The 25,169-nt window shown below is 41.5% G+C and overlaps 4 protein-coding genes across 14 annotated transcripts in view; 2 read left to right on the top strand and 2 right to left on the bottom strand.

Annotated features, from left to right (window-relative positions):
• Nucleotides 1–1,518: 1,518 nt before the first annotated feature.
• ppp1r3da (protein phosphatase 1, regulatory subunit 3Da) lies at nucleotides 1,519–6,019 on the bottom strand. Of its 6 annotated transcripts, none has more exons than XM_061834439.1 (3): nucleotides 5,880–6,019; nucleotides 4,648–4,760; nucleotides 1,519–2,942 (listed from the first exon to the last, which is right to left on the bottom strand). In XM_061834439.1, the coding sequence occupies exon 3, from the start codon at nucleotides 2,912–2,914 to the stop codon at nucleotides 1,991–1,993; it is 924 nt and encodes a 307-aa protein (XP_061690423.1). In that variant the 5' UTR covers nucleotides 2,915–2,942; nucleotides 4,648–4,760; nucleotides 5,880–6,019; the 3' UTR covers nucleotides 1,519–1,990. The 6 variants fall into 6 exon arrangements, with proteins under 6 accessions (XP_061690423.1, XP_061690403.1, XP_061690413.1 ...); XM_061834419.1 differs by lacking the exon at nucleotides 5,880–6,019 and adding an exon at nucleotides 4,945–5,363; XM_061834429.1 differs by lacking the exon at nucleotides 5,880–6,019 and adding an exon at nucleotides 5,036–5,363.
• On the top strand, nucleotides 5,864–8,931 carry fam217ba (family with sequence similarity 217 member Ba). Its single transcript, XM_061834405.1, has 4 exons — nucleotides 5,864–6,003; nucleotides 6,086–6,191; nucleotides 6,324–6,388; nucleotides 6,494–8,931. Exons 1-4 carry the CDS (start codon nucleotides 5,897–5,899, stop codon nucleotides 7,881–7,883), a joined length of 1,668 nt encoding a protein of 555 aa, XP_061690389.1. The 5' UTR covers nucleotides 5,864–5,896; the 3' UTR covers nucleotides 7,884–8,931.
• Nucleotides 8,932–12,332: 3,401 nt separating this feature from the next.
• Nucleotides 12,333–20,605, bottom strand: ttll9 (tubulin tyrosine ligase-like family, member 9). Of its 5 annotated transcripts, none has more exons than XM_061834358.1 (13): nucleotides 20,453–20,528; nucleotides 19,526–19,618; nucleotides 16,967–17,069; nucleotides 16,695–16,880; nucleotides 16,523–16,591; nucleotides 16,342–16,435; nucleotides 16,219–16,259; nucleotides 15,446–15,533; nucleotides 15,285–15,343; nucleotides 15,008–15,204; nucleotides 14,486–14,599; nucleotides 13,085–13,209; nucleotides 12,333–12,969 (listed from the first exon to the last, which is right to left on the bottom strand). In XM_061834358.1, coding segments are annotated over exons 1-13 (1,242 nt in total). In that variant the 5' UTR covers nucleotides 20,455–20,528; the 3' UTR covers nucleotides 12,333–12,898. The 5 variants fall into 5 exon arrangements, with proteins under 5 accessions (XP_061690342.1, XP_061690313.1, XP_061690304.1 ...); XM_061834329.1 differs by having other exon boundaries at nucleotides 12,334–12,969; nucleotides 15,446–15,518; nucleotides 20,453–20,605; XM_061834320.1 differs by having other exon boundaries at nucleotides 12,334–12,969; nucleotides 16,345–16,435; nucleotides 20,453–20,605.
• Nucleotides 19,628–25,169, top strand: part of LOC133508397 (endothelin-3-like) — a 38,513-nt gene continuing 32,971 nt past the window's right edge. Inside the window, exons 1-2 of one of the 2 annotated variants that reach the window (XM_061834372.1) lie at nucleotides 20,950–21,034; nucleotides 21,163–21,230. The gene's annotated coding sequence lies outside the window, so the exon portion shown is untranslated. Of the gene's footprint in view, nucleotides 20,259–20,949; nucleotides 21,035–21,162; nucleotides 21,231–25,169 lie in introns of those variants that run through there. The other variant, XM_061834392.1, reaches the window with a different exon arrangement.

Below are 25,169 nucleotides of genomic sequence, written 5' to 3'. Positions count from 1 at the left end.
TCGAAGTATTCTCCCCACCGACTCACAACATCCCGAGTTAAGGTCAGCAGCGACCCATCTCCACTATACACAGTGTTGACGGTGTACTGCTTCCCCTTCCTGAGACGCTGGACGGTGGACCAGAATTTCCTAGAAGCCATCCTGAAGTCATTCTCCATAGCCTCACCGAACTCCTCCCAAGTCCGGGTTTTTGCCTCAGAGAACCACCGAAGCTGCCTTCCGCTTGGGCAGCCGGTACCTATCAGCGGCCCCAAGAGTCCTAAAGGCCAGAAATGTCCAATAGGACTCCTTCTTCAGCTTGATAGCATGCCTCACTGTTGGTGTCCACCAACGTGTTTATGGGTAACCGCCACGACAGGCACCTTACGGCCACGGCTCCAGTCGGCCACCTCAGCAATGGAGGCGCGGAACATCGTCCACTCGGACTCACTGTCTCCCGGCTCCTTTGGGACGTGAGCAAAGTTCGTTCGAAGGTGGGAGTTAAAATTCCTTATGACAGGGGAATCTGCAAGTCGTTCCCAGCAGACCCTCACAATACGTTTGGGCCTGCCACGTCGGACTGGCATCCTCCCCCACCATGGGAGCCAACTCACTCAGGTGGTGATCAGTTAACAGCTCCGCCACACTCTTCACCCGAGTGTCCAAGACATGTGGTCACAACTCCGATGACACGACCACAAAGTCGATCATTGAACTGCGACCTAGGGTGTCCTGGTGCCAGGTGGACATGTGAACACCCTTATGCCTGAACATTGTGTTTGTTATGGATAATCCGTGATGAGCACTCAAGAGGAGTGGTGCCAGAGCCCAGGCGGTGCGTAGAGGCGAGTCCGACTATATCTAATCGTAACTTCTCGACCTCACGTACCAACTCGGGCGCCTTCCCTTCCATGTCTCTAGAGCTAGTTGCTGTAGCCGGGGATTGGATCGCCAAGGTCCCCCCGCCTTTGGCCACCGCCCAGCTCACATTGCACCCGACCACTATGGCCCCTCTCACAGGTGGTGAGCCCATGGGAAGAGGGACCTATGTTACCCTTTCGGGCTGTGCCCGGTTGAGCCTCACGGGTGCAGGCCCGGCCACCAAGCGCTCGTCTTCGAGCCCCACCTCCAGGCCTGGCTCCAGACGGGGGCCCCGGTGACCCGCGTCAGGGCAAGGGATACCAAGATCCAATTTTTGTAGTCATCATAGGGGTTTCGGAGTCGTACTTTGTCTGATCCCTCACCTAGGACCTGTTTGCCATGGGTGACCCGACCAGGGGCATAAAGCTTCGGACAACTTAGTTCCTCGGATCATCGGGACCCACAAACCCCTCCACCTCGATAAGGTGACGGCTCGAGGAGGGGTCCAAGCCACTTATTAAACTTAAATGATTAACCTAACTTTTACTTACTTCGCTGATTAAACGAACATTTCATTCAGATTAAACCACATTTGAGAGGCCTTATGATTATTACAGTCATTCCTTGAATGACGACAATCAGTAAAGGATTGGTGTTATACAAGTACAACTTTGACTGCTAAAAAAAATAGATAGACATCTTTATTCCACAAATAATACAAATGATTTTTATCGTAACACATGGCAAAAGATATACCAGAGTGCCCCCTCCCCACACACACACGCACACGCACACGCGCACACACAAGGCTTTGCAAAGATTTGTGGCTCATACGCTATTCTATTCTATTCTATACATATATTTTTTTTAATAAGTGAAATACACATCTGGGAAAAAGTGCTTGAGTAATTTACAAGACATTAGAGGACATTTTGTGAGCCTTGTTTGAAATGCAAGTCAAAACACAAGTGTGGTTTCTTGTCCAAATATAATATAGCAATATGAAAGACATGAAAGTTAAACCCAAAGCTGCAGACAGATATAAATGCATTTACATCAGTGTTAATTTCGCATGAGTGTATCTTCCCATTTATCCCATTTTCAATAGGTGTGCTCTTAATCTTTTCTTTTAATGTTTTTAATCAGCATCCTAAAAAAAGTGAATCATGCTATCTCCACATTCTTTGGGAACACTGTGCTTGTAGTTATGGCAAACTAACTTGTAGTTTTCCCCTTCATTATTGTCCCAGTATTCACCTCCACAAACTTTGTACTTGATGGCAAATTCTAAGACTGCCCCAGGCTGCAGGAATGGAGGGACAGGAAGATGGAAACGGAACATGTCACAAGTGAATTGACCACCTCCTTCACAGATCTTAGAGCTGGTTGAGACCCATGAGGCCTTAGTGTCTGCACAGGTCTTCCACTCCGTAAATGAGTAACGAGCCGTTACATCTTTCTCAAAATCTAGATTGACCACCTGAGCGATTCCTATAACACCAAATTCAAAACACAGGACTCTCTCAAGACACACTTTGTGCTTATTGAGTCGATGTAAAAATCCTGGATGATCGCCAGTTACTTGGTCAAAAAGTGGTTTTAAGTAAGGCAAGGATATTTCCAAATGGTTTCCATCTGCTAACTCTGCAGCCATCAGCAATCTAAAGCTGACATGATGCGGTATGGATGGTTCATCTCCAGATTTAAAAAGTTTGACATCCTCCAGGTCAAGGCCAAGGGAATCAATAAATCTTACACCAACATGTCTGCACTTCCTCCTCTTTTCAGTAGTAGGAGGTAGAGACTGCGAGCGTTGTCGGATGATAGATTTTGGTATGGGTTCACACGAGGGATTGTGGAAATTCCGAGTGCTCGTCGCTGACACTTTGGGACCTGGTGGGCGGATGGGAATAGGCCTCTTCTCTATATCACTTTTCAATTGCCGTAGCATGTCATTTAATTTGATGGTCGCACATGGCTTTGAAAATAATTTACAGGAGCTATAAAAATGCGTCCCCTGATCAGTTGTTGTGGGCAAAATCTTCTCTTGTCCAATGAACCATCCTCTCTCCATGCTGTCAGGAAACCGGTGACCTGTTCACCTGCAGAGAATGTTTGGAATCAATCAGCACTTGTTTTTAAAAGTTACGCACCTAAATTTCAGTAGCCAAAGTGTTTCGGCCAAAAATAGCCCTAAAAGTGCATTTTGCAAAATGGGCAATATAATATATATATATATTTTCTACAGGTAACTGAGAGCTTTGCCACAGCCAATGTGGGGAACTTGTAAACTTCATAATTAAGAAATGTTTGCTATTAACAAGCAATGCTCATTGTGCTTTGTTGACTCAATAGTTGAACTGACAAGGACATCACTATTTTAAGACAGCCTAGATTCACAGATTGGTGACATTGCCGTGCACCATAAATCAACCACAAATGTGACAGTTAAACAATGCAAACATTAGACTAGTTGTACCATATAGAATACACACATTAACAACAAAAATTAACATCTTTATTACGGCAATAATTCAAAGTTGCCTGTTGCAAAGAAGTGTAGGAACTGTGTATATTTACTGTCATTATGTTAGCAGCTACTTGCTCAAACTACAGCGTGCCTATTGTTGTTGAACCTTGGAGCTTTCCTCTGTTTCGTAACAAAGGTGGAATGCTTGTTGCACGCCATGTATTTGAATTGCCTCCGCCACGTCCAAGATACAGCTTCTTCTTTTCCTTAAACTTGTCCCATTAGGGTTACATGGAAAAGGATGACACGCTGTGGCAACCCCTATCTCCTGCATCCTCCACGCTAACACCAACTGCCCTCATGTCTTCCCTTATTGATCAACCTTCTCTTTGGTCTTCCACTCGCTCTTTTGCCTTGCAGCTCCATCCTCACCATCCTTCGACCAATATAATCCCTCTCTTGCCTCTGAACATGTCGAAACATCGTAGTCTGCTCTCTCGAACCTAGTCTCCAAAACATCTAACTTTGCCTTTCCCTCTGATGAGCTCATTTCTGATCTTATCAACCTACTGACTCATAGACAGAACCTGAACATCTTTATTTCCGCCACCTCCAGTTCTGCTTCCAGTTGTTTCTTCAGTGCCACAGTCTCTAATCCTCACCACTATTTTATTAACTTTGCCCTTCATCCGAGCAGACTCTTCTGTCTCATAACACACCAGACACCTTCCTCCAGCTGTTCCAACCTGTTTGGACTAATTTCTTCACTTCCTGACCACACTCACCATTACTCTAGATTGTTGACCCCAAGTATTTGAAGTCGTCCACCCTCGCTATCTCCTCTCCCTGAAACTTCTCTCTTCCCCCTCGACCCCTCCCATTCATGGACATGTATTCTGTTTTACTTCAGATAATCTTCAATCCTCTCCTTTCAAGGGAACATTTTCATTTTCATTTTCCTGCTCCCTGCGTTCACTGCAGATCACAATGTCACCTGCAAACATTACAGTTCATGGAGATTCCAGTCTAATGTAATCTGTCTATCCATCACCACTACAAACAAGAAGGGGCTCAGGGCTGATCCATGATGGAGTCCCATCTCCACCTTACATTTTCATCATTGCTGCTACATAGTTTAAGCGGGCTATACATTTAAAAGTACATTAGGTCGGGGAGATGGGAGTGAGATTCTTTCAAATTTCTGTTTGGAATTGGCATCAATCTCTGTGGGAGTGGGATTTTCTTTCAAAAACGTGGGATTGGGTATGATTTTTTTTTTATATAACACTCAGGATTGTTAGTGGGATGTCCTTTTTGTTTTTGTTTTTAACACTCACTTGGCAATAGGAGGAAGGGGGATAAAGCTTTGTGGTAATGGAGGGTGCTGGGCTCAACATCTTCTGCACCCCGCCTCTCGTCCAATATCAGATAGGGTTCAAATCACCCGTCACTGTAAGGATGAATATGCGGGAGAGAAAAATGGACGGATGGATTTCGTTTCATATTTTACAACGGAGATCAGAACATCGTTCAGGTTCTACAAAGTATCCAGATAACGTCCAAAGTTGAAGGCAAGAGGACATAGCTGACTGTCTGTACACGTGAAAACATTAAACAGTAATACAGGAACTAACCAGTGGGCGTGACTCAGCGAGTACGTGCAAGGCTGCGTGTCATCCCTGTTGAAGTTGAACCTCATCAATAGACAGAGACACTTTATCTCACCATATAAACGCCGTGCATTTAAGTTTCATGCAGGATCCTCGACTTGATCCTCCATTTACGTGTCTTACTCTTGGCCAGAATAATACGACTTGATCTGTAACTGGAAATAAGTTCCCCCCCCCCCAAAAAAAAAAAAAAAAAAACTCTCAAACGAGACAAAGCGCCCCACTCAGTTTCTTTTGATGACGATCAGTTGTCATACTCAAAGCTTTTATGAAGCTGCACTTGAACTGGTTTCATGGGAGATGGAGTGATGTCAAATTAAGTGGGCTATATTTAAACCAAATAGAGTATGATTTCTCGTGCCTGTCTCCTTGCGCTACAGAAATAAACTACGTTGCCGTCCATAAATGGGAAAGCCCACGCACTCACGTGGTTGTATTCTTTTAAACAAAGAGATAAGATCCAAAGGTTCAACTACAAGTCCCAAAATGCACCTGCACTGTTTACGTCAGTAAAAGGAGCGAGCCAGTCAGCGGTAGGTAAACAAACCTGTCACTGAGTGGGAAGGCGAGCCAAACAAAGCGAATTACCCATGTGACCATGTTCTCTTTTCCGTAATGTTGATAGTGGAAACGTACAAAAAACATGTACGTCTGTTGTGCCACCGCTTCAATGGAGTCGAAGCTGATACGTCGCCCAGAGAAGAGACTAAAATGGAAAGACGGTAGCAACGCGCTCGGCAGAGGCAGCTGTCCACACTGACGCATGATGCACTGCAGTACTTTTCCACAAATGGGTGTTAGCATACTTATTTCTAAAGCTGAACATCTGATTCGGGATAGAATTTTTTTTCCCTCTCCCTGGAATGTTCACAGAACGAACGGACTCAAATGAACCTCACCGCTGACAAACTGCAAAATGGGGCCCATCCTGCAGGAGCGCGCAGCATCCACGACATTAAAGCGGGTTGTTTCCAACGAGAAGATCCACATAAAAGACACTGAAAATAGCGGATCAAACACTAGGTAGGACATGTATTCCATCATTCGAAACTTGAGTTGGATCGAACCCAAGTTGAGGTGACCGGGACCTCTCTCGTTTGCGCAGTTCAAAGAAACGTAATAGGATGAAGAAAGCTGTGGGCCAAGTGAAAAGTGGCCTGTCAGGACCAGGACAGGACCACAACATCGTCGGAACAGTGCAGCGGGTGAATGTATGTCTCCTATGTAGTGTAACACTGAAATGATGTTTTATACAATAGACAGGATCAAAGAGTATTAAAAAAATGACCGTATTGTACAGTACAGGGAATTGTTTGTACTATGGAAATATGTTTGTTTTACAGGGTTCACAGCCGAAGAGTTTCAAGTTCAAAACTGGCACCTCTCGAAATCCAAGCAAACTCCCAAGGTATGTTTTTCAAGAACTTTGTAGTCTTGGCAAAAGCTCTGTTTTGGGTACAGTCAGTCACTGATTCCTTACAAGCTTTTCAGTGTTTGTGTATCTTTTTCACAGCCCCGCAGAAAAGCGAGAAGCGAAATCTCAACTTGGCCAACATTCGAGCGAGCAAAGAAATGAGGAAAGGAGAAACCATCAGCGAATGTTACAATGCAGCACTGAGCTACAGCAGAATGAGGGCGGGATGGGCAAGAATCGACGAGCGCTCTCTCTCCCCCTCTCCCCAATATCAGGGCTTCGACACATGCCCGGGCACCCCCTAACACATTCCCCAGCCCCCATACCAGAGCCCCTTCAGGACCCCTACAAGGTTGACGACAGCGACAGTGCTAGTGACCTGTCTGACTCTGAGCGACTGCCTGTTCTCCCATCGCCTTGTACTCCTTGTACGCCCCCTCATCTCAATCTCCGAGCTGAGGTTATTAACTCGAATGACTTCCCACTGGACATGCCGGGAACTCATGTGAATGTAGCTAATGATGGTGAGAGTGAGACACCCATCCACTGTTACCCAGACTTTCTTCCTCCACCTTTCAACACCTGGAGCCTCAGACAGCTTGCAGTGTTTCTTTATACAGAGGGTCGTGGTGCTCCCAGGCCTAAGCCGGTGGGGCCTTTGGAGAGATTCTTGGAGAGATTACTGCAGTTAGAGTGGCTCCAAATTCAAACAGTTCAAGCTGAGAGCAGCCGCCCACCTGGGAGACACACAAGGCCTCTGGCCTCATCTGGTCACTCACCTAGACCACACACAGCTCCATCATCTCGACTCAATTCTCCAAAAGGGCCGCGGCACAGCCAGCGAGCCTTCCCGTGTGTCATCAATCCCCTGTCACCATCCTCTGTTGCTGCCCAGTCCCGCCTCCCAGTTTGCCCCCATTGTCACATTCGCTACCCCTTGTGCAATGGGAGTTGTTCTGCCTACGCCTATCAGCGCCACTCGCGTCTTAGCCCACTGCTGGAACGTAGAACCCGACCAGCCGCACCCGTGAAGAGGAGTTGCAGCGAGACGCAAGAAGCCACCAAAGAGGCAAGTAGCCAAGGAGCACAAGGTAGAGATGGAGCCCAGATCCCAGTGAGTCCCTCAGCATGCAAGAGCCATCTTAAGCACATGCATGCAGCAGGAAACGCTCGAAAACAATCCCAAGAATTGGGAACAAGTGCAAACGGTAGAAGTCAGTTGAGGAAAAGTCGAATCAGAACCACCTCTGAGACCGATGTTAAGAAAGAACCGAGTGTGGTTAAAGCAGCTGGTTCTGAGAAACATGTCTTAGGGGCAAGGAAGAAAGGCGCCATCACCTCAAAGAAGTTAGAAGATTGGCAGAGGACAGATGCGGGAGGTCAGGCATCTAAGACCGCCATGAAAAGAACTGCTAAGGAGCCCCAGTCTCTTACTAAAGCGCCATCTAATGGTGGAAAAACAAAAAACGTCCAATGTGCTGCAAAGTAACTTAAAGGTCTCTAGTGCTTTACTGTGGTCACTTTGGCACTGGAGTTTGAACCTATGCTTGCTTTCTGTGTAGTACTAGTGTGTTATAATGTTATACCTCTGTTCAAATCACTTTCATGAAGTACCATATAATAATATAAGTTTCAAGCGCAGCATCACATAGAAGCGTAAATAAAATTAAAATTGTCCACTATGTACAGGAGGGAGTTATTACGTCTCCTCTTCAAGAAACTGAGCTTCATGCAAATTGACCCAAACAACACTGCATAGTTATTTATTGATATGCGACTAATGTTTAAAAAAAAAAGGCATGAATGACAACTAGTTGCCAGCTTTCAATTTAAGTAATCTATAGTCAAGGTTACCAGCTATTGAAATGCATCATTTTTGTCACTGGATAATGATCATGAATCATCATTACTGATACCAATTTTAATGTAGGAATGTTTTAGTTGTTTGCTTGATTTATTTATTGCTTGACCTTACTCTTTCGTGTGCCTCATTTTAAGATGTGCTTTGTGTTCTTGGCATTCTTGTCTGAGAAGGCTTGCTAATATATTGCAGCATGCTGCAGGAAAGTGTGCTAATTTCTCATGTGCAGTTTCATATTTTGTTTCAAAAGGGCTTTGTGTGTTTTAAAGTGCAAATGTGTTTAAAATTGAACTTTCGCATAGAGCTGAGCTCTGACGAAATTAAACATGTAATGTAATATTTGCTATGAATGTAAATGCATATTTTTCAAAATTTTATACACCAGTTATATTTATGAAATGTATCATTGGTAATGTATTTGTCATTGTCATCATGTTTACATGTCATATACAAATATTGAATAAAAAAAAATCTCAACACTACAATGATAGTGAGCCGAATGAAACAAGCAATACAGGACACGAGATTTTAGAACATATTTTGTAATTGTGTCTCGAGAAGTCTTGCGTTTGTAGTTACCAGATTCAGTTAAGTGAAGTTACACAAATGTAAACATTAGTAATAAGGACCTTGGTACGAAAACTATGTGAAATATCAATGCCAAATAAAAGTGTGCAGAATTAGTGGTGTAGACATGCAGGGGGTTTCTTTAATGCTAAATGTGGAATTTTTTTAGGCATAGAAATGAATATTTTGCACATACAGTTGAAGGCAGAAATTTAGATATACTGTACAAAAACAATTTTTTTGTCTCACTCCTTTTTCATGTCAAAAGCTCACATCCACAAAAAGTGGTATGTCTTTAAAGGAGATGGAGAAGCCCAGATGAGGTCATGGCTTTGGAAGCTCCCGATAGGTTAACTGACAATGTGATTTAATTTAGGAACACCTGGGGATGTATTTAAGCCCACACCTCAAATATTCTGCTTCCTGTTTGAAATTATGTGGAAATCAACAGAAAATCATCCATGAAATCAGAGAAAGTATCGTGGAGCTCCACAAGTGTGGCTCATCCTTGGGTGCAATTTCCAGAATCTTGAAGGTGCCATGTTCATCTGTTCAAACAATTATATGCAAGTATGAACAGCATGGGACTGTCCAGCCATCATAGCTCTCAGGAAGGAGAGGGGTTCTCTGTCCCAGAGATGAACGTGTTTTGGTCCAAAATGTGCAAATCAACCCAAGAATAAAACCTAAAGACGTGAAGATGCTGGATGAAATTGGTAAGAAAGTGTCATTATCCACAGGGAAACGAGTCCAGCGACATGGGACACTCAAGGACAATAAAACCATTACTCCTAAAGAAACATAAAAAGAGAGAGATTACAGTTTGCTAAAAGACACCAAGACAAAGATCTTAATTTCTGGAGATGTGTATTGAGATCTGATGAAAGTTAAGTGGAGCTGTTTGGCCATGATGACCAACGTTACATCTTAAGGAAAAAGAGAATGCTTGTAGACCTGAGAACACCATCCCAACTGTGAAGCATGGAGGTGGTAGCATCATGTTGTGGGGTTGAGTTGCTGTAGCAAGAACTGGAAGAAAGAACATTACATGAAGATATTACTGCAACATTCCAAGACAACGACCAGGAAGCTCAAATTTGGGTGCAAACGGGTCTTCCTATTGGATAATGACCCAAAGCATATTGACAAAATGGTTAAAAAAAAGGATAGAGAATTACAAAAGTCAATGTTTTGGGAGTGGTCATCACAAAGCCCCGATCGGAATCCCATCTAAAATTTGAAGGCAGATCTGTAAAGGCATGTGCGAGAAAGGCAACCGACAAAGCGGACTCAGTTACACCACTTCTGGCAGGAGGAATGGGCCAGGAGTCCAGCAGAGTACTATCAGAACCTTGTGGAAGGTTACCCAAAACGTTTGACCCAAGTTATGCAGTTCAAAGGAAAATGCATTTGAAGAAAAAAAAAAATTCTCTCTCTCATTATTGTGGCATTTAACCAAATCAAACACTTTGGGTGATCCCGACTAATCTGAAACAGGAGAGGTTTAATCTTATTCGACTTCATACAGCGAAAGAAAAAAATGTAATGTGTTTTTGCACAGTGTATGTAAACTGGCTTCAACTGTATGTAGCAGACTGACTGGAGAGGGCATAATGGTTTATTTTACAAGATATTTCCAGGGACCATTTGGAGAGTCCCCTATTTTAATACATCTTTACAAAGACATTGCAATTTTCACAGAATAATGGCATACTAGAAAGGAATGTATTCAAAATGGAATGGTGGAAATCTGATGAAAAATGTGAAAGTAGCTGAATGCAAAAAAAAAAAAAGAATTATCCATCAATTTTCTGAATCGCTTATCCTCACGAGGGTTGCAGGAGTTCTAGTGCTGGAGCCTATTCCAGCTGTCAACGGGCAGGAGGCAGGGTACACACTGAAACGGTTGCCAGCTGTTTTTGGGATGTGGGAGGAAACCCGAGTGCCTAGAGAAAACCCATGCAGGCAATGGGAGAACATCCAAACTCCACACAGGCTGGGCCGAGATCTGAACCCCGGTCTTCAGAACTGTGAGGCCAACGTGCTACAGCTGCTCCACCGTTCCAAGAAAGAATTATATAGCATTCACACAATTACAGTCATTTGTATTGTACTGAATGTTTACCAGTCTATTTGTTCTTACTCAAAAATCACACCTTCTTCCAATCCATGTCTTTTTTTGAAAGGGAAACAATTGCCCCTTGATTTTGCGATGAAAATAGGAAATGCTTATAAATCCTCGAAATGAGGTCACTTACAGTCTATCAGACACGTAAACAAAATCACATCTGTGATGAACTTGAGCTAACCGGCGACATAATCCAGATTTTGTTGGGATTTCTTTTGAACTCTTGCACAGAGATGATACTCATTAGGTGATGCATGGATCTGGCATGAAGTTTTTACGAATCCAATGAAACGTAAAAGAAAAACATTGACAGTAGTTGTGGACCTAAAGTGCCACTGTCATGAAATGCAAGATTTATAGTACGATATGAAAAAAAAAAAAAAAAAAAAAAAACAGCAGCCAGTATGGACCCATGCGTTTTTTCACCACAAAATGATTTTGACATAGCTTTTTGTAACTCCTGCCATGAAAATCCTCTTGAGGGATTTGTTTTCGAGAAGAAGCAGGAAGTGACGTACAGCAGAGTACAGTTAGTGCACTCAAGCGGACTCGTTTGTTTCTATTAGTTTTACCTGCGCGAAGGTAGCTCTTTGTTCCTTCGTGTTAGCCAAAATGCCGCCTTGTTGCATTGCTGGATATTGCCCTAACACTTGGGAGGATGGATTACCCTTCGTAAGTTTCCAAGAGACCCGGTTCATCGGGAAAAATGGATTGCACGGGTGCCAAGGACTTCATGGGTTCCATATGACAGGTAGGTGTGTATAGAGCTACTAAAAAAACAACAGTTGGGGAAATGTAATCCTTTAGAACGTAACAAAAGATTTGCATCTGTAAATCCGAAGTGCGAAATGTGTCAATGTGCCCGTCGGCACCGTGTCCACTGATCACGGCTTCGGACGGGGTGGTGGTTTGGCCGCATGCGGTTTGGCTGTGATCCGCATATCATGTAAATATGGTTGAAAACGATAGTGTAGTATTGCCCCAGTCACTTCACTCCGTTGTGAGATGTTCTTCGTCCAAAAGAGCTTCTGTGTCTGAAGGGGCGTGTCCCATAGTTGGGGCCACAGCGTGTTTTCAATGGCGAAATGTCCGGGGTGACGTCAGTAGATGCAGGCAATTTGGAGACCACTTGGATGTCGAATGACACCTCTGCAACTTTGCGCATAATGACGCGCTCTCTACTCATATTTATTTTTCCATATAGACATTGAAGTGAATAATGTGTATTTTTCATTTCAATGTCTATTTTAGAATGTCTATAGGGATGACACTTGGGCTTTAAGGAATAAAATAAGCAGACACATGCGCTCACCTTGTGTTGCTTAAGTGGTTTATTCTTATATGATCAATGAATGATCAAAAAGCCACCTCGAACAGCCAACATCACTCCAATGAAAGTTCCATTCACCCTCACTCTAAGAGGAAAGGAAGAAGGGAGCCTGCGGCAGCTGCCGATAGGCAGACTGGTGCCCTGCAGGGAGTGTGAGGGCGTGGGTGTCTTGCTGGGTCCTGTTCTGGTCATTTTTTTTTCTGTCAAGGTTTGGGTTGTTGGAGGCGCCAAAGGCAAGAAGTGGAGGACCCAAGTGCACGGAAACAAGGCAGGAGTGCAGAAGTCTCACAAGTGATATTTAATAGTGAAAACAAAGATGGCAAACTACGTACACAGAAAAAGTATAAACACTAATTTAACAAAGTCCAAAAATCTGTGACCAATTTCACAAACATGGAAAGCAGAATACTGACCAATAATCAACCTGACTGGATCCAGAAACATGGGGTGAGACAATGATCCAAGAAACGAAACAAACCAGGAACTAAATGCTACCTGACGAGACAACGAGGAAAAGAAGAACAGTTGGACACAGTATCGAAATGGCATGAAAAACATGGGGCACAGGAAGACATGAAATAGAACTGGGGGCATGAAGAAAGTTGTTTAGTGACAAATTTATATCCGCTTCTGGCCGGGAACATTTTTGAGAAGCGTATTTAGTTGGTGTTCTCTGTCATTTGCACACCCTGGGAAAAAAAAAGTTCATAGTTATCATCACCTCATGTCAATATCACATCATGTTCATATAGTTAACTTTAAATGTAAACAGGCAGGTTGACACCAAATAAGATGCTTCCTTACCCAAGTATGTGTTGGCTTTTAAAGATGAACAGCCAAATATTTCTGGGTCAACGTCCTCACTATAGACAGGCCCGTCATTCCACACGAGATCATACCCACCCACTCTTTTCTCTTTTCCAGTCAACCTCAAGAGAAACAGCATTGTTAATGTCTGCGTTGTTTATACCAGATGATCTTCTCACATTCATTGATATAAATTACTAAAGTAACCAGACTTGCGGTAATGCATTCAAAGCTGCCAACATGTACAAATGCACTTCCAGAATTTTCCTGAACATTACCACTGGACAGCTATTGAAGTGTATTATGTAATAGGATAAAAAAATAATTTTGCATACTGTTCAATTGGACAACATAATCATGACTCTATAGTCCTAATCATTGTTGTTTCAATATTTTAAACTTGGCATGGCGGACGCAATTGTAGCATGAATCAAAGCATTTGAGATTTCGACATGGCATCGTCAATATTCACCTTTTCTAGTTCTAGTCATTTGAAAAAAAAAAAATAAAACAGATTAATCAGATCTCAAATGTCACAATTAAAGCTCAGCAACTCTATTTTTCAATCAAATAACATTGCTGATAGATTGCATAGTTTATGCAGACAATAGTTGGTTTCTATTCTGTGAATTTACTTATGTAGTTGACTTTTCTTTTATGCAATTTATATTTACTATATCCACTACTGCAACTGAAATAATGCAAATTTCCCCATTGTTGTACTTAAGGTTATATTTTAAATATTAATATACTTTTAAAAATTAAAAACCAGGGGATTGGTGGTGGGCAAGGGGTCGTTTATCATAGCATGGCCCCAAACAGTATTTTCCTCCTTTGGTCACAGTGGCTGGACATGGCGTTGTACTGGCCAGTAATTTCAGACACTCGATTTTTTTTTTTCCTTCCAATATCTAGAATAACCAGATTTTCGTAAACGTAATACAGACATTTCATAAAATTTGCTCGCTGTGTACTTGACATATTGAAGCTATTTTTTTTTTTTTAATTCAGCTGCAACAGCTTTTATCTACTCTTTTGGCAAACCAGGAACTGGAAATTTGGTTTCTGATGATTGATGAGCGCAACATCTGTTTTAATTAATCCCAAAGGTAATTGATGGAACTGAGGTCATGAGCCTGATTTAAAAAAAAAAAAAAAAAAAAAAAAGCCCCACCAAATTCAGTGCAAACCGTGGCCTTGAAGCTTGGCTTCGTTCACACTGAAAAATGAAGGGGATCTTCCCCTAAGTTCCCACAAAGTTGTCATGGAATTACCCAGAATGATGACATTCTAGTTTTGAGCCCAATCCCCAACCCTTTAAGAGTGTGCAGTCTTTGACCCATATTGTTTTAATACAATTCAATCTCAACAAAAGCCATAATTTCAGGAGACAGTTACCTTCCTTCCATATCCACTATATTCACGGTGTCTTCCAGCAGACTGTACTTCATGTCATAATCCTCTTGGCTACTAGGTGCAAGTGATGGAGAGGCATTTACTTCAATTAACCACCTGCGAATAAAATATAGGGCAGTGCCATTGGCCATTAGGTCATCTTTTCAATTAGGGCCCTTAGGTAGTAATGCAAAAATGTTTTCACATTTGCAAAGACATTGTCATTCATATTTTACAACAGGATGAGTGCAGATATTGTTAGTTATCCAAGTGCACTGTACAGACATGTATTCTATTCATATTTCCCTTTGGCCACTACAAGGTTTTGATATGGTCAGCAGGTTTAATGAATAACAACAGGGCATGCTCCCCTGTGTGCAAGTTTTTCTGTTCATAGCTAGACGTACGTGTTTGAGCATGTATATTTGTATGAACATTAAAAATGCACGCAAGAGTGCAGCTGCGGAAGCACTTGGAATACAAAACACACACAAACACACGTTGGTTTTATATTTCAACTCACACGGTTTGAGGTTCTCATCTAACATAATGTCATAGCCGTAGAGCTCAAAGCAGTGTTTGTCATTTATAATGATCTTCTGTACACTCTGGAGGCTACTGATGAAGATATTATCCATCTCTTTGAACAGGGTTTCCACCACCTGCCTTCCGTGCTTTGCAGTCAGAAACCTCCGGAGCTTCTGTATCTTCCATTTACATCCCTAGGTACAGGAGCACAAAGCTGTTTTGAAGTCAGAAGCTGCTACGTTTATCAACAGTGTTGAGAATGGGAGCTACTTACTTTTTCAGGATCATAGTCAGGTGCTGTTTTTTGAACTGCCACATTAGTGAGATGGACATCTGCATAATAGGGGAAACTAAGGAAACTGGAGAAACTTATTCTGGATTCAGGAATTTTCGTTATGTATCAAATGCATGAAAAAACATTCCCAAAAAGGATACACTTATCATCAATACTACTAAGGGAGAAGCGTGTGCTTGAGAGGCGAGCAAAGCCCTCTCTATATAACCATGCCTTCAAAGGAAAATACTGAACAATAACACATACAGTATTACAGTTTACATACGGTTAAACATACCAAAAATAATGTTAGTGAATTTGGTTGGTTGGTTACGAGCTTGGTTATCTTGAGCTGGAAATTATACAATAAAGTCGTTTAAAAAACCCTTTTAATTATTCCCACATCCAGTATTGTATTTTATAAATGTACAGTTAATTATAATGTTCTAGATCAGCAACTGTGTTAAGAGTCTTCCTCAGAAAAAAGACAGGATTGGCTGTGAACCCATATTGCCCTGGGTACCATCTAACTGATGAATAGAAAACAAAACAAAACAAAGGTGAATAGGGGAAAAAAAGGACCCCCTGTAAGTCCTTGATCCACCAATAATGGATCCATGACCCACTTTTGGGTTAGGAAAAAATCCTTCATAATTGCAGCTCTCAATCTGTGGGAATTCACCTGGAATTTTCAGGATGAATTTCATCAAAACTGTCATACACAAATTATTCATAAAGCGTTAAAAGCCTTTAAAAAAAGATTTCTACCACAACCACTGTCTTTTGCCATTTTGTCACTATTTTGTGTAAGTTCCAGCCAAAAGATACCCATTCTGGCACAAAATCTGTCCACCAGAGTCTGAATATTTTTCAGGTTAGCTACATACATTTAACTTTCTACATAAATATTAGCTTCACAAATGAATTTACATACTGATGTGACCATCACATAGACTCGCAGATCAAACTTCCTCCCTGTCGACAGGTAGTCAATCAGTAAAGGTATCTTGTGCGACGTCTTTCCTGGTCAAATTTTATTTTTGAGTCACTGGATTACCACCAAGAAGGTAGGGGTTCTCAATGTAGCGCTGCGCCACATAGCTTTCCACTTGAGCTGCATCTTTCTGCTCCTCTGAGCGGGTGCCGTCATGCTGAAAGACAACATGATCAGTTATAGTACCCAGCTGGGCGTTTTAGAATGTTTGTCCAGCTATTTGTTGTCTTTCAAAATCACATACCTTCCTCCATTCCATGATATCTTTTAGTTTTTTAAAAAGAAAGATGCCTGCCCCCTGAGATTTTGCTGCCTGTGAAAATATTGCACTAAATGCAGTCTTTATTATTTTCTATCCTTGGTCAAGAACAATATTGTATCATTCTATAATGGATCGGTGATCAACTTGAGCCTACCGGCTTCATGATCCAGGTGCTACCGGGGTTTCTTTTGAACTCCTCCACAAAGAGATGATACTCATTAGGAAGAGCAAAAGTGCAAGGGAAGAAATCACATTTAGAGCCCTCTGTGCAGCTGGCCTCCCTTTCAAGATTCTTTTTGAATCTTTTCAGATTTTTCAGCATGAAGTCTTTGCGCGTCAGCTGGATCAAAATGCATGCAACGGAAGCTTTATTCATGAGAGCCATGGATTGAGGTCACAAAACTAGTTCAAGAAATGCTCCCTCACCTCATAATGGTTTCGAAAATGGTTGACTCTTACGTGTTCCTCCATGTACAAATTCTCCTTGAGCCAGCCAACACCACACCAGTGGAAGTCCCATTCACTATCACTTGAAGGAAAAAAAAGATACATCCAACAAATATGGCACAGAAGCAAATTTTTGTCAGACACACATACAACATTGTTGGTAGCCCTCTCTTAATGAAAGAAAAAAAAAAAACCACTGGTCACAGAAATAACTTGAACCTGACAAAAGTAATAGACAGTGCTTCTGAATTGTGGTTCAAAGGATTTATTTTTAAAAATAAACCCATGAAACAGGCCTGGATAGGTCAAGCATAAAGAATCCATATCCCTTTTATCCAGAAACTTTTACTGTAACATAGCGGCGTTTTTATGATACCACTCTGGTTCTTTGTATTCTGGTGGATTTTTTTTGGGGTGAAAATTCAGTCAGACAAAGTTTTAGAGAGGAATGACAGAAAAAACAAAAGGGAGAGACAGTCAAAAGCTAAATATAGGAAGAGAAGGCTAAAGACAGGCGTTAGCAGGAACAAAGATGAGAGTAAATCATTTAATGCCTAGTTCAATGACACATCATAATTGAGTGTTGTATGGGGCATGATATATGGATTATATATATACATGGATTAACAGTGGTGAGGCCAGCCATGATGTACGGATTAGAGACGGTGGCACTGAAGAGATAACAGGAAGCAGAACTGGAGGTAGCAGAAATGAAGATGTTGAGGTTTTCGCTCGGAGTGAGCAGGTTGGATAGGATTAGAAATGAGCTCATTAGAGGGACAGCCAAAGATGGATGTTTTGGAGACAAGGTTCGAGAGAGCAGACTTTGATGGTTTGGATATGTTCAGAGGCGAGAGAATGAGTATATTAGTAGAAGGGTGCTGAGGATGGAGCTGCCAGGGAAAAGACCAAAGAGAAGGTTGATAGATGTTGTGAGGGAAGATATGATGGCAGTTGGGGTTAGAGAGGAAGATGCAGGAAATAGACTCCAATGGAAAAAGATGACACGCTGTGGCGACCCCTAACAGGACAAGCCGAAAGGAAAAGAAGAATAATGGGGCAGGAGTGCTATACCCTGTGAAGGATAGGATGATATAGCCCAGGATTGGACAAGAAGGAAAGCATTTGAGACAGGTCGTTCACCCTATTGTTCAGATGAAGTGTGGTGAGAGTTGCTATGTAAATCTTAAGTGATGATTACCTCGGAAGTTCACATAGTATAATGAGTTATCAGAATGAGTGCGTGGTGCCCACCAAGTCCCAGCGATATGTAGGACACATACGAGTCAATCGACACAGTCTCACACCCCCAATAATCTTCCAAAGTGACCTGGACTTGGTGCACCTGCTCCAGGTCTGGAAAAAATTACACTGAATATTTTGTTGCACAACTTTTTGAGCACTGCAATTGATATTTGTACCTTTCAATGAGACTTCTACCCCCTTTAGCGGTTATTTTGGAACCACTCTTTATGAGCAAATTGCTCTACTTGTCTCAGGTTTGAAGGGTGCTTTCTCCACACTGCATGTTTCAGGTCTTTCCACAGAAGTTCAAAAGGATTTCAATCACGGCTAATAGTTGTTTCAGCTCATTATCCTGTTGCAAGAACTGCGACGGAGAGCAAATGTTCTGACACCAGACAGCACATTTCTCTCTCTAGAGTATATCGTAACCCTCCACAGATTCAATACACCATGTGCCAGATGTAGTAAAGCAGCAAAACAATATAACAGAGCCTCCTCCATGTTTGTATGCTTCATTTTTTCCAGTCTGTGAACATAGAGCTTATGTGCCTTGCCAAATAGTTTGAGTTTTGTCTTTTCTGTCCTTTGGACCTTCCCCCAAATGCTTTGCAGGCCATCAACATCAAGTCAGGCAAATTCCATTTTCACTTTTTTATGATATATTTTCAACAGCGGTCATGTCCCATGAAGTCCACTTTGGCTCAAACAATGAGAGATGGTGCAACCTGACACTGAAATATCTTCAGTTTGTCACCAATAAACCTCCTGTGGCCACATTCAGGGAGCCTGAATCCTGTGCAGATTCAGATTCTGGTCTAGTAAATCTGAAATTTTGGAATAATATATACAACTGTAGTCACAGGAACATCAATGCACTTGCCTATCATTTTCTTTCTAATCTCCCAAGACAACTCTCTCCTGCTTCCTGTGAGTCATGTTTTGAGATACACACCACGTCACCACACACCACAGTGATTACTTGGCACCCTTTAATACACCGATTGACATTTTACGAGTTTGAAAACACCTGTGATGCTAAGTAGAGAACACACCTTATTTGAACATATCTACTGACAGTCAATACAGTATTTTCATTTTTGTCCACACTTGCTTCACAAATGTTTTTTTTCAATAAACATTGGAACACAATTCAAAAGCAATCTATATTTGATTGTAAATTTCTTTTTTAAAAAAATGTACTTCTGTCGGATTATTTCTGTGACCAATGTGGGTTGTTCTTTCATTAACAGAGCTAACCAATTTTGTCCCCATGTGGATGACCATGTTACCTACTCTTTGACTTCAATCCAGCCCGGTCTTTGCCTCAATACATCCTGTATAGGGCCAGGTTGACTACATTTGTAGCGTACAATACATCTTCCCTCCCTGGGATGACAATTTGAAAAAGTTTACATGTAGTGACAAATCTGTAATAGCATGACCAGCTCCTGATGATTATACAGTATTTGGAATTGTACATTTCCCTGTAAGCAAGGGATGATATAATGGGCGTGAACATGGAAATTATCTGCTAGTAAGGTACCACTTTGAAAGTTATGACGAGTGAGCCTTTTCATTGATACGAAATCAAAAAGGAAATCCAAATTTCCTACTCATTAAATACAAATTGCGCATCATTCCGGACTAACTCACTTCAATGCTATTTATCTTTACAAGCTGGCCCAATTCAGCCCCTATTTTGTAAGGCATCCAGCACCAGTTTCTCATTTGTTGATTATATACTGTTTAATCAGGATTAATAGAACTAAACAATTGGTCTACTTTCTTACAAATGACTGACACCATTAAAAATCCTGCGACGATATCATCAATTCTCATACTTTCATTAGGTTCACTGGTCAACTACAGCCTTTGATTTTGGGCGAGAGGTGGATTACATCCTGGAGTGGTTGTCATCATATCGCTGAGCACACGGGGAGAAACAACCATTCGCACTCGCATATACGCAGTCTTGGATGAGCTAACTTGCATCTGTAGAGATGTGGGGGACGCGCCGGCAAACTTGGTAAAAACTCAACGCAACACGAGGAAACACGCTGTCCACACACGTTCGAAGTTGGATTAAACTATAAACCGGACCCACTCACCACCGTGCCCGCAATAAAACAATTCTCCAAAAATCGAATCTGTTACAAAATACATTTACGTGCTCATGGAGAGCCACTAAAGAAACAGAAGTGGTTACGTGATAAATCGTACATTACGAACGTGGGAGTGCCGCCGTTTCTCCTGTCGACGCTACACCTGAAGAACGCTACTACTAAGAAAAGTGTCTCTTAAGTAATTTGTCCAGAAGAACTGAGACAAAACGGCAACAATAACAACACAGGTTTCCATGGAGCGCTTGAAAGAGTCACCGCTATGTGACGTCAAACACTTAGCGACGAGCATTTCGTCGCGTCACGCGACATCAGGAGCTCGAGTCAAATTAGGCGACGAATTGAGTTTTGTTTTCTGTTTTTTAAGAAGTGTTTAGCTGAATCGAACATGACATAACACCACAAAGCAACCTTGTTTGATCCTGTATTTAATATCACACGAATTACATCGGACGGCACGGTGGGCGCAGCTGGGGTTCAAACCCGGCCCGCCTGTGTGGAGTTTGCACATTGTCCCCGTGCCTGCGTGGTTTCCATTTGGCAAAACATGCATTAATTGGAGACTGTAAATTTCCCCCAGGTGTGATAGTGAGTGCGAGAGATTTGAACCCTGGTCCTCAGAATTGTGAGGCAGATGCACAATTTAAGACCAGTCTAGGCTGTAGTCTGCCTCTCACCTAAAGTAAGATGGGATAGACTCCAGTTCACCTGTGACTTGGATGACGAAAAGCGCTAAAATTGTTGGATGCCTGACCAAGATATTTTATGACTGTAAATTGTATTTGACTTACTTTTTACTTTATATTTCAGTTTATTAGAGATCATGTACAGTACATTCTGGATGGAATTTACTTACTTACAAACTTACTTCAGGACTCGTAAGTACCACTTTTGTCATTATAGTTTGGTGTTGCAAACATTTTGACTTTTTTTTTTTTGTACAGAGGCCATTATAATATTTTTGTCTATATTTTCCTACAACGTAGACCAACTGTGACCCAGACTCGAACTAAGATCCAACAGTAACCTCTTAGCTCACAAATCTTTTGGATTCTTGCTCTTCTAAATGAAAAGGAAAAAAAAATCCTCAGACACTCCAAATCCTTTTTAGAATTCTTTCCAAGTTACAGCCGAAAAGGTGAAACTAAGGCCATATCATATTTTCTAACCCTCTAACTGGAAATTCCAAGGATTCAGACAATGCTAAGACAATAAAGTCCAAAGGCCAAAAAGAATTCTGGATAAATGCAGCCAGAGAGCGTCTCAACATCTTGTGTGTCAAATGTGAAGAGGTTTGGCAAGAAACAGTAATGGCATATAAAGTCCACAACTTCTAAGTAGTATGCTGATTTTTTTTTTTTCCCGAAGCCGCTGGAGTGACTCAAAATCGAAATTACACAAAATCATTGTATTTTGCTGACATATTCTCCAACCTTTGATGAAAGCCCATGCGCAGCATAGTACTCATGCTCCCCTTACAGCTGTACTTGAGCTAATACTTGTATCGTTGAAAGTCAAGATATCTTTGCCTTTATGACACAGAGCAAAAACAAACAAACAAAAACAGCATTGCAGTGGATATGGAAAGTATTCAGACCCCTTCAAATCTTTCACTCTTAGTCATATTGCTGCAGTTTGCTAAAATGTTATTTTTTTCCTCATTAATGTACACACAGCACCCAATTTTGACAGAAAAAAAAACAGAATTGTTGAAATGTTTGCAATTTATATAGAAAAATAGAGTATATTGAAACACAGAAAGCACAGCCATAAGTATTCAGACCGTTTGATGTGACACTCATATATTTAAGTGGGGTGCTGTCCATTTCTTCTAATCGTCCTGAAGAGGGTTCTACACCTTCAATGGAGTCGACCAGTGTTTGATTATACTGATCTGACTTGATTAGGATATCCAGTCAACCATCACTGCAACCATCTACCAGTCGGGCCTTTACGGCAGAGAGACCTGACGGAAGCCTCTCCTCAATGTCAGACACATGAAAGCTAAAAATACCGCACAAGAAAACAAACAAAAGTGAAAGATTTCAAGATGATGAGAAATAAGATTCTCTGGTGTGATGAGGCCAAGATAGAACTTTTTGCCCTATGTGTGGCGAACGTCAGCCGCTGCTCATCAAATGTCCAATACAGTCCCAATAGTGAAGCATGGTGATGGCAGCATCATGATGTTTTTTTTTTCACCTGCAGAAAGAGACGGCTGGTTGCAATTGAAGGAAAGATGAAAGCAGCCAAGTACAGCGACATCCTGGAGGAAAGATTTCTCCAGAGTTTGCCTCTTGCCTAAAGACGGCTGAGATAGGCTCCAGCACAGCCGTGACCATAGTGAAGATGGGCGGAATGGAAGATGAATGAATGATTAATAGATGAACAGGATTTAATTTGTATTTGGCAGTGAAGAAAATGGTAATGTATAACAACTTAATGGAAATTATTTGGCCTTTCGGGGGTTTGTCACACAGAGCTAACTTGATTTTTTGTTCTGTTTTTAATCAACCATGCTGTAGCTCTTGAATTGCAATGAAATCACCATTTGGTGGCACCAAACCCTAATATAATGGGATATAATCCAGATATCTGCTCCAGTTTGTTATCAAAAAAGTAAATTTTTTCCCGACATTTAATTTACTGTTGCGGAAGTGTTGAATAGACACTTTATGATTCTGATGGACTGTTAAACTAAAAAAAAAAAGACTTGTGCTTTTGCATCACTGTAGGTGATTTAAAAATGAAAACAAATAAAGAATAAAGAGGAAGAATCAAATTTCATTTTTTAATTGAACTTCAATTTTCCACCCATAGAAAGAAAAAAAAATGTAACTACCTGTAAAGCCAACATATTTAATTCAATTTTCAGGTGTGAAGAATTTTTGATGGCATAGAAGTTGTATATTCTGTCAGTGGCCAGATCTCAAAACCAGAAATGGCAATTAAGATCAAAGATGCGACAGCAAAACCCACAGAAAAGCAAAATGTCCATAGTGAAATGCTAACAAAGCATTCCCAGTGAGGAAATTTTGAATTTGAGGGCTCAAAACATCATTCACTCCATTCACCCCCTGATTCGCTTTCCCTCACTCGGGTCAAAGGCGTGCTGGAGTCTATCCCAGCTATCTTCGGGCAAGATATGGGGTGCACCCTGAGCTGGTTCCCTGCCAATTGCACACCAATCACTCCTTGATTGCAAATTATTTTCATTCAAACAATATTAATATGGTTATATTTATGTCACTTAAGTACTGGAAAATTGTGGTACTGTAAACAAAATGGAAAATGCCACATTTTTGTGAAACAACTTAAATTTGATCACAAAACACAAAAGTAAAATGTATCCCAAATTCATTATAGTGTACAAAGGCCACAGCATTTTTCTTAAATTCACATTTAACACATACTGTACCAGGAAACTGCATTTTCTTGTCTACAAACATTTATAGTGAGGCAATTTCAAACAAATATAAATAGATTTCAATTTAAAATGGGCATTCCTGTTGAATATCATTAGCATGAGCCATTAATGTTAAAAAGTGGAACAAGTTTGTCATCTTTTTATGAAGCCCCAATTTGATCCAACTGTAGTATCTTAGTCAGAACCTTTGCGAGAACTACATAAAATACTGCATAAGAAGTTGAAAAAAAATGTACACAAACAAGAATGTAACTTCATGTCAAATGGATGCTCGCTGTGTGCTGATCACTAAATGAAGTGGAAAAAAAAAGATACAAGACTGACTCTTGAGAACTCTCCACTGACGAAATGAGATTAGAATGAACTGGAAGCCCAGGGAGCACCCAATTGACCAACTTTAAAACCACCGAGTGATCGCTCAGAAAGCCACCTGCTAATGGTGATGAAAGCAAGCATACATGAGCTCAAGCCATACAATTCCCACAATGCAATGTGGATTGTTATTTTGTTGATGTAAAAATTCTTCTTCTTCTTCTTTTCCTTTCGGCTTGTCCCGTTAGAGGTTGCCACAGCGTGTCATCTTTTTCCATCTGAGCCAGTCTTGTGCATCTTCCTGTCTCACACCCACTGTCCTCATGTCTTCCCTCACAACATCCATCAACCTTTTCTTTGGTCTTCCTCTCCCTCTTTTGCCTGGCAACTCCATCCTCATCACCCTTCTACCAATAAACTCACTCTCGTGTCCAAACATGTCCAAACCATCGAAGTCTGCTCTTCTATAACCTTGTCTCCAAAACATCCAACTTTGGCTGTCCCTCTAATGAGCTCATTTCTAATCCTATCTAACCTGCTCACTGAGAACGAGAAACTCAGCATATTCATTTCTGCTACCTCATGTTCTGCTCCCTGTTGTCTCTTCAGTGCCACCGTCTCTAATCCGTACATCATGGCCGACCTCACCACTGTTTTATAGACTTTGCCCTTGATCGTGGCGGAGACTCTTCTGTCACATAGAACACCAGACACCTTCTGCCAACTGTTCCACCCCACTTGGAACTGTTTCTTCACTTCTTTACCCCACTTTCCATTGCTCTGGATTGTTGACCCCAAGTATTTGAAGTTTTCCACCCTGGGTATCTCTTCTCCCTGGAGCTTCACTCTTCCCCCTCCTCCCCTCTCATTCACGTACATACTGTATATTCTGTTTTGTTGATGCAAAAATTAACCTTCTTATTGCTACATTGTCCTTTTGTTTACGTTAACAGTGTTTTTTGGAATCCACAGTATACTTTATTTAACTGTCCGGTCTATTGCTGATTTATCTTCTACTGTTTTTGTTTTGTTTTTTTAATGAAACCATTACTTTGGGTAGTGTGAAAAAGAATCACTT

The sequence above is a fragment of the Syngnathoides biaculeatus genome, chromosome 2, assembly GCF_019802595.1.
Source record: "Syngnathoides biaculeatus isolate LvHL_M chromosome 2, ASM1980259v1, whole genome shotgun sequence".
NCBI lineage: Eukaryota > Metazoa > Chordata > Actinopteri > Syngnathiformes > Syngnathidae > Syngnathoides > Syngnathoides biaculeatus.
Note: the sequence above shows the minus strand (reverse complement) of the source record. Positions and strands in the feature narration are given on the sequence as shown.

What these genes read in the sequence shown, in the direction of transcription:
- ppp1r3da (XM_061834439.1), bottom strand. Translation starts at nt 2,914, where the DNA reads ATGGAGAGAGGATGGTTCATTGGACAAGAGAAGATTTTGCCCACAACA.
- fam217ba (XM_061834405.1), top strand. Translation starts at nt 5,897, where the DNA reads ATGGGGCCCATCCTGCAGGAGCGCGCAGCATCCACGACATTAAAGCGG. An exon ending in GAACAGTGCAGCGGGTGAAT is followed by an intron (nt 6,192 to 6,323) that starts GTATGTCTCCTA and finishes TTTGTTTTACAG; the next exon opens with GGTTCACAGCCGAAGAGTTT. An exon ending in AATCCAAGCAAACTCCCAAG is followed by an intron (nt 6,389 to 6,493) that starts GTATGTTTTTCA and finishes TCTTTTTCACAG; the next exon opens with CCCCGCAGAAAAGCGAGAAG.
- ttll9 (XM_061834358.1), bottom strand. An exon ending in TCTATGTGATGGTCACATCA is followed by an intron (nt 15,534 to 16,218) that starts GTATGTAAATTC and finishes GTTATTGTTCAG; the next exon opens with TATTTTCCTTTGAAGGCATG. An exon ending in TTAGATGAGAACCTCAAACC is followed by an intron (nt 14,600 to 15,007) that starts GTGTGAGTTGAA and finishes TTTTATTCGCAG; the next exon opens with GTGGTTAATTGAAGTAAATG.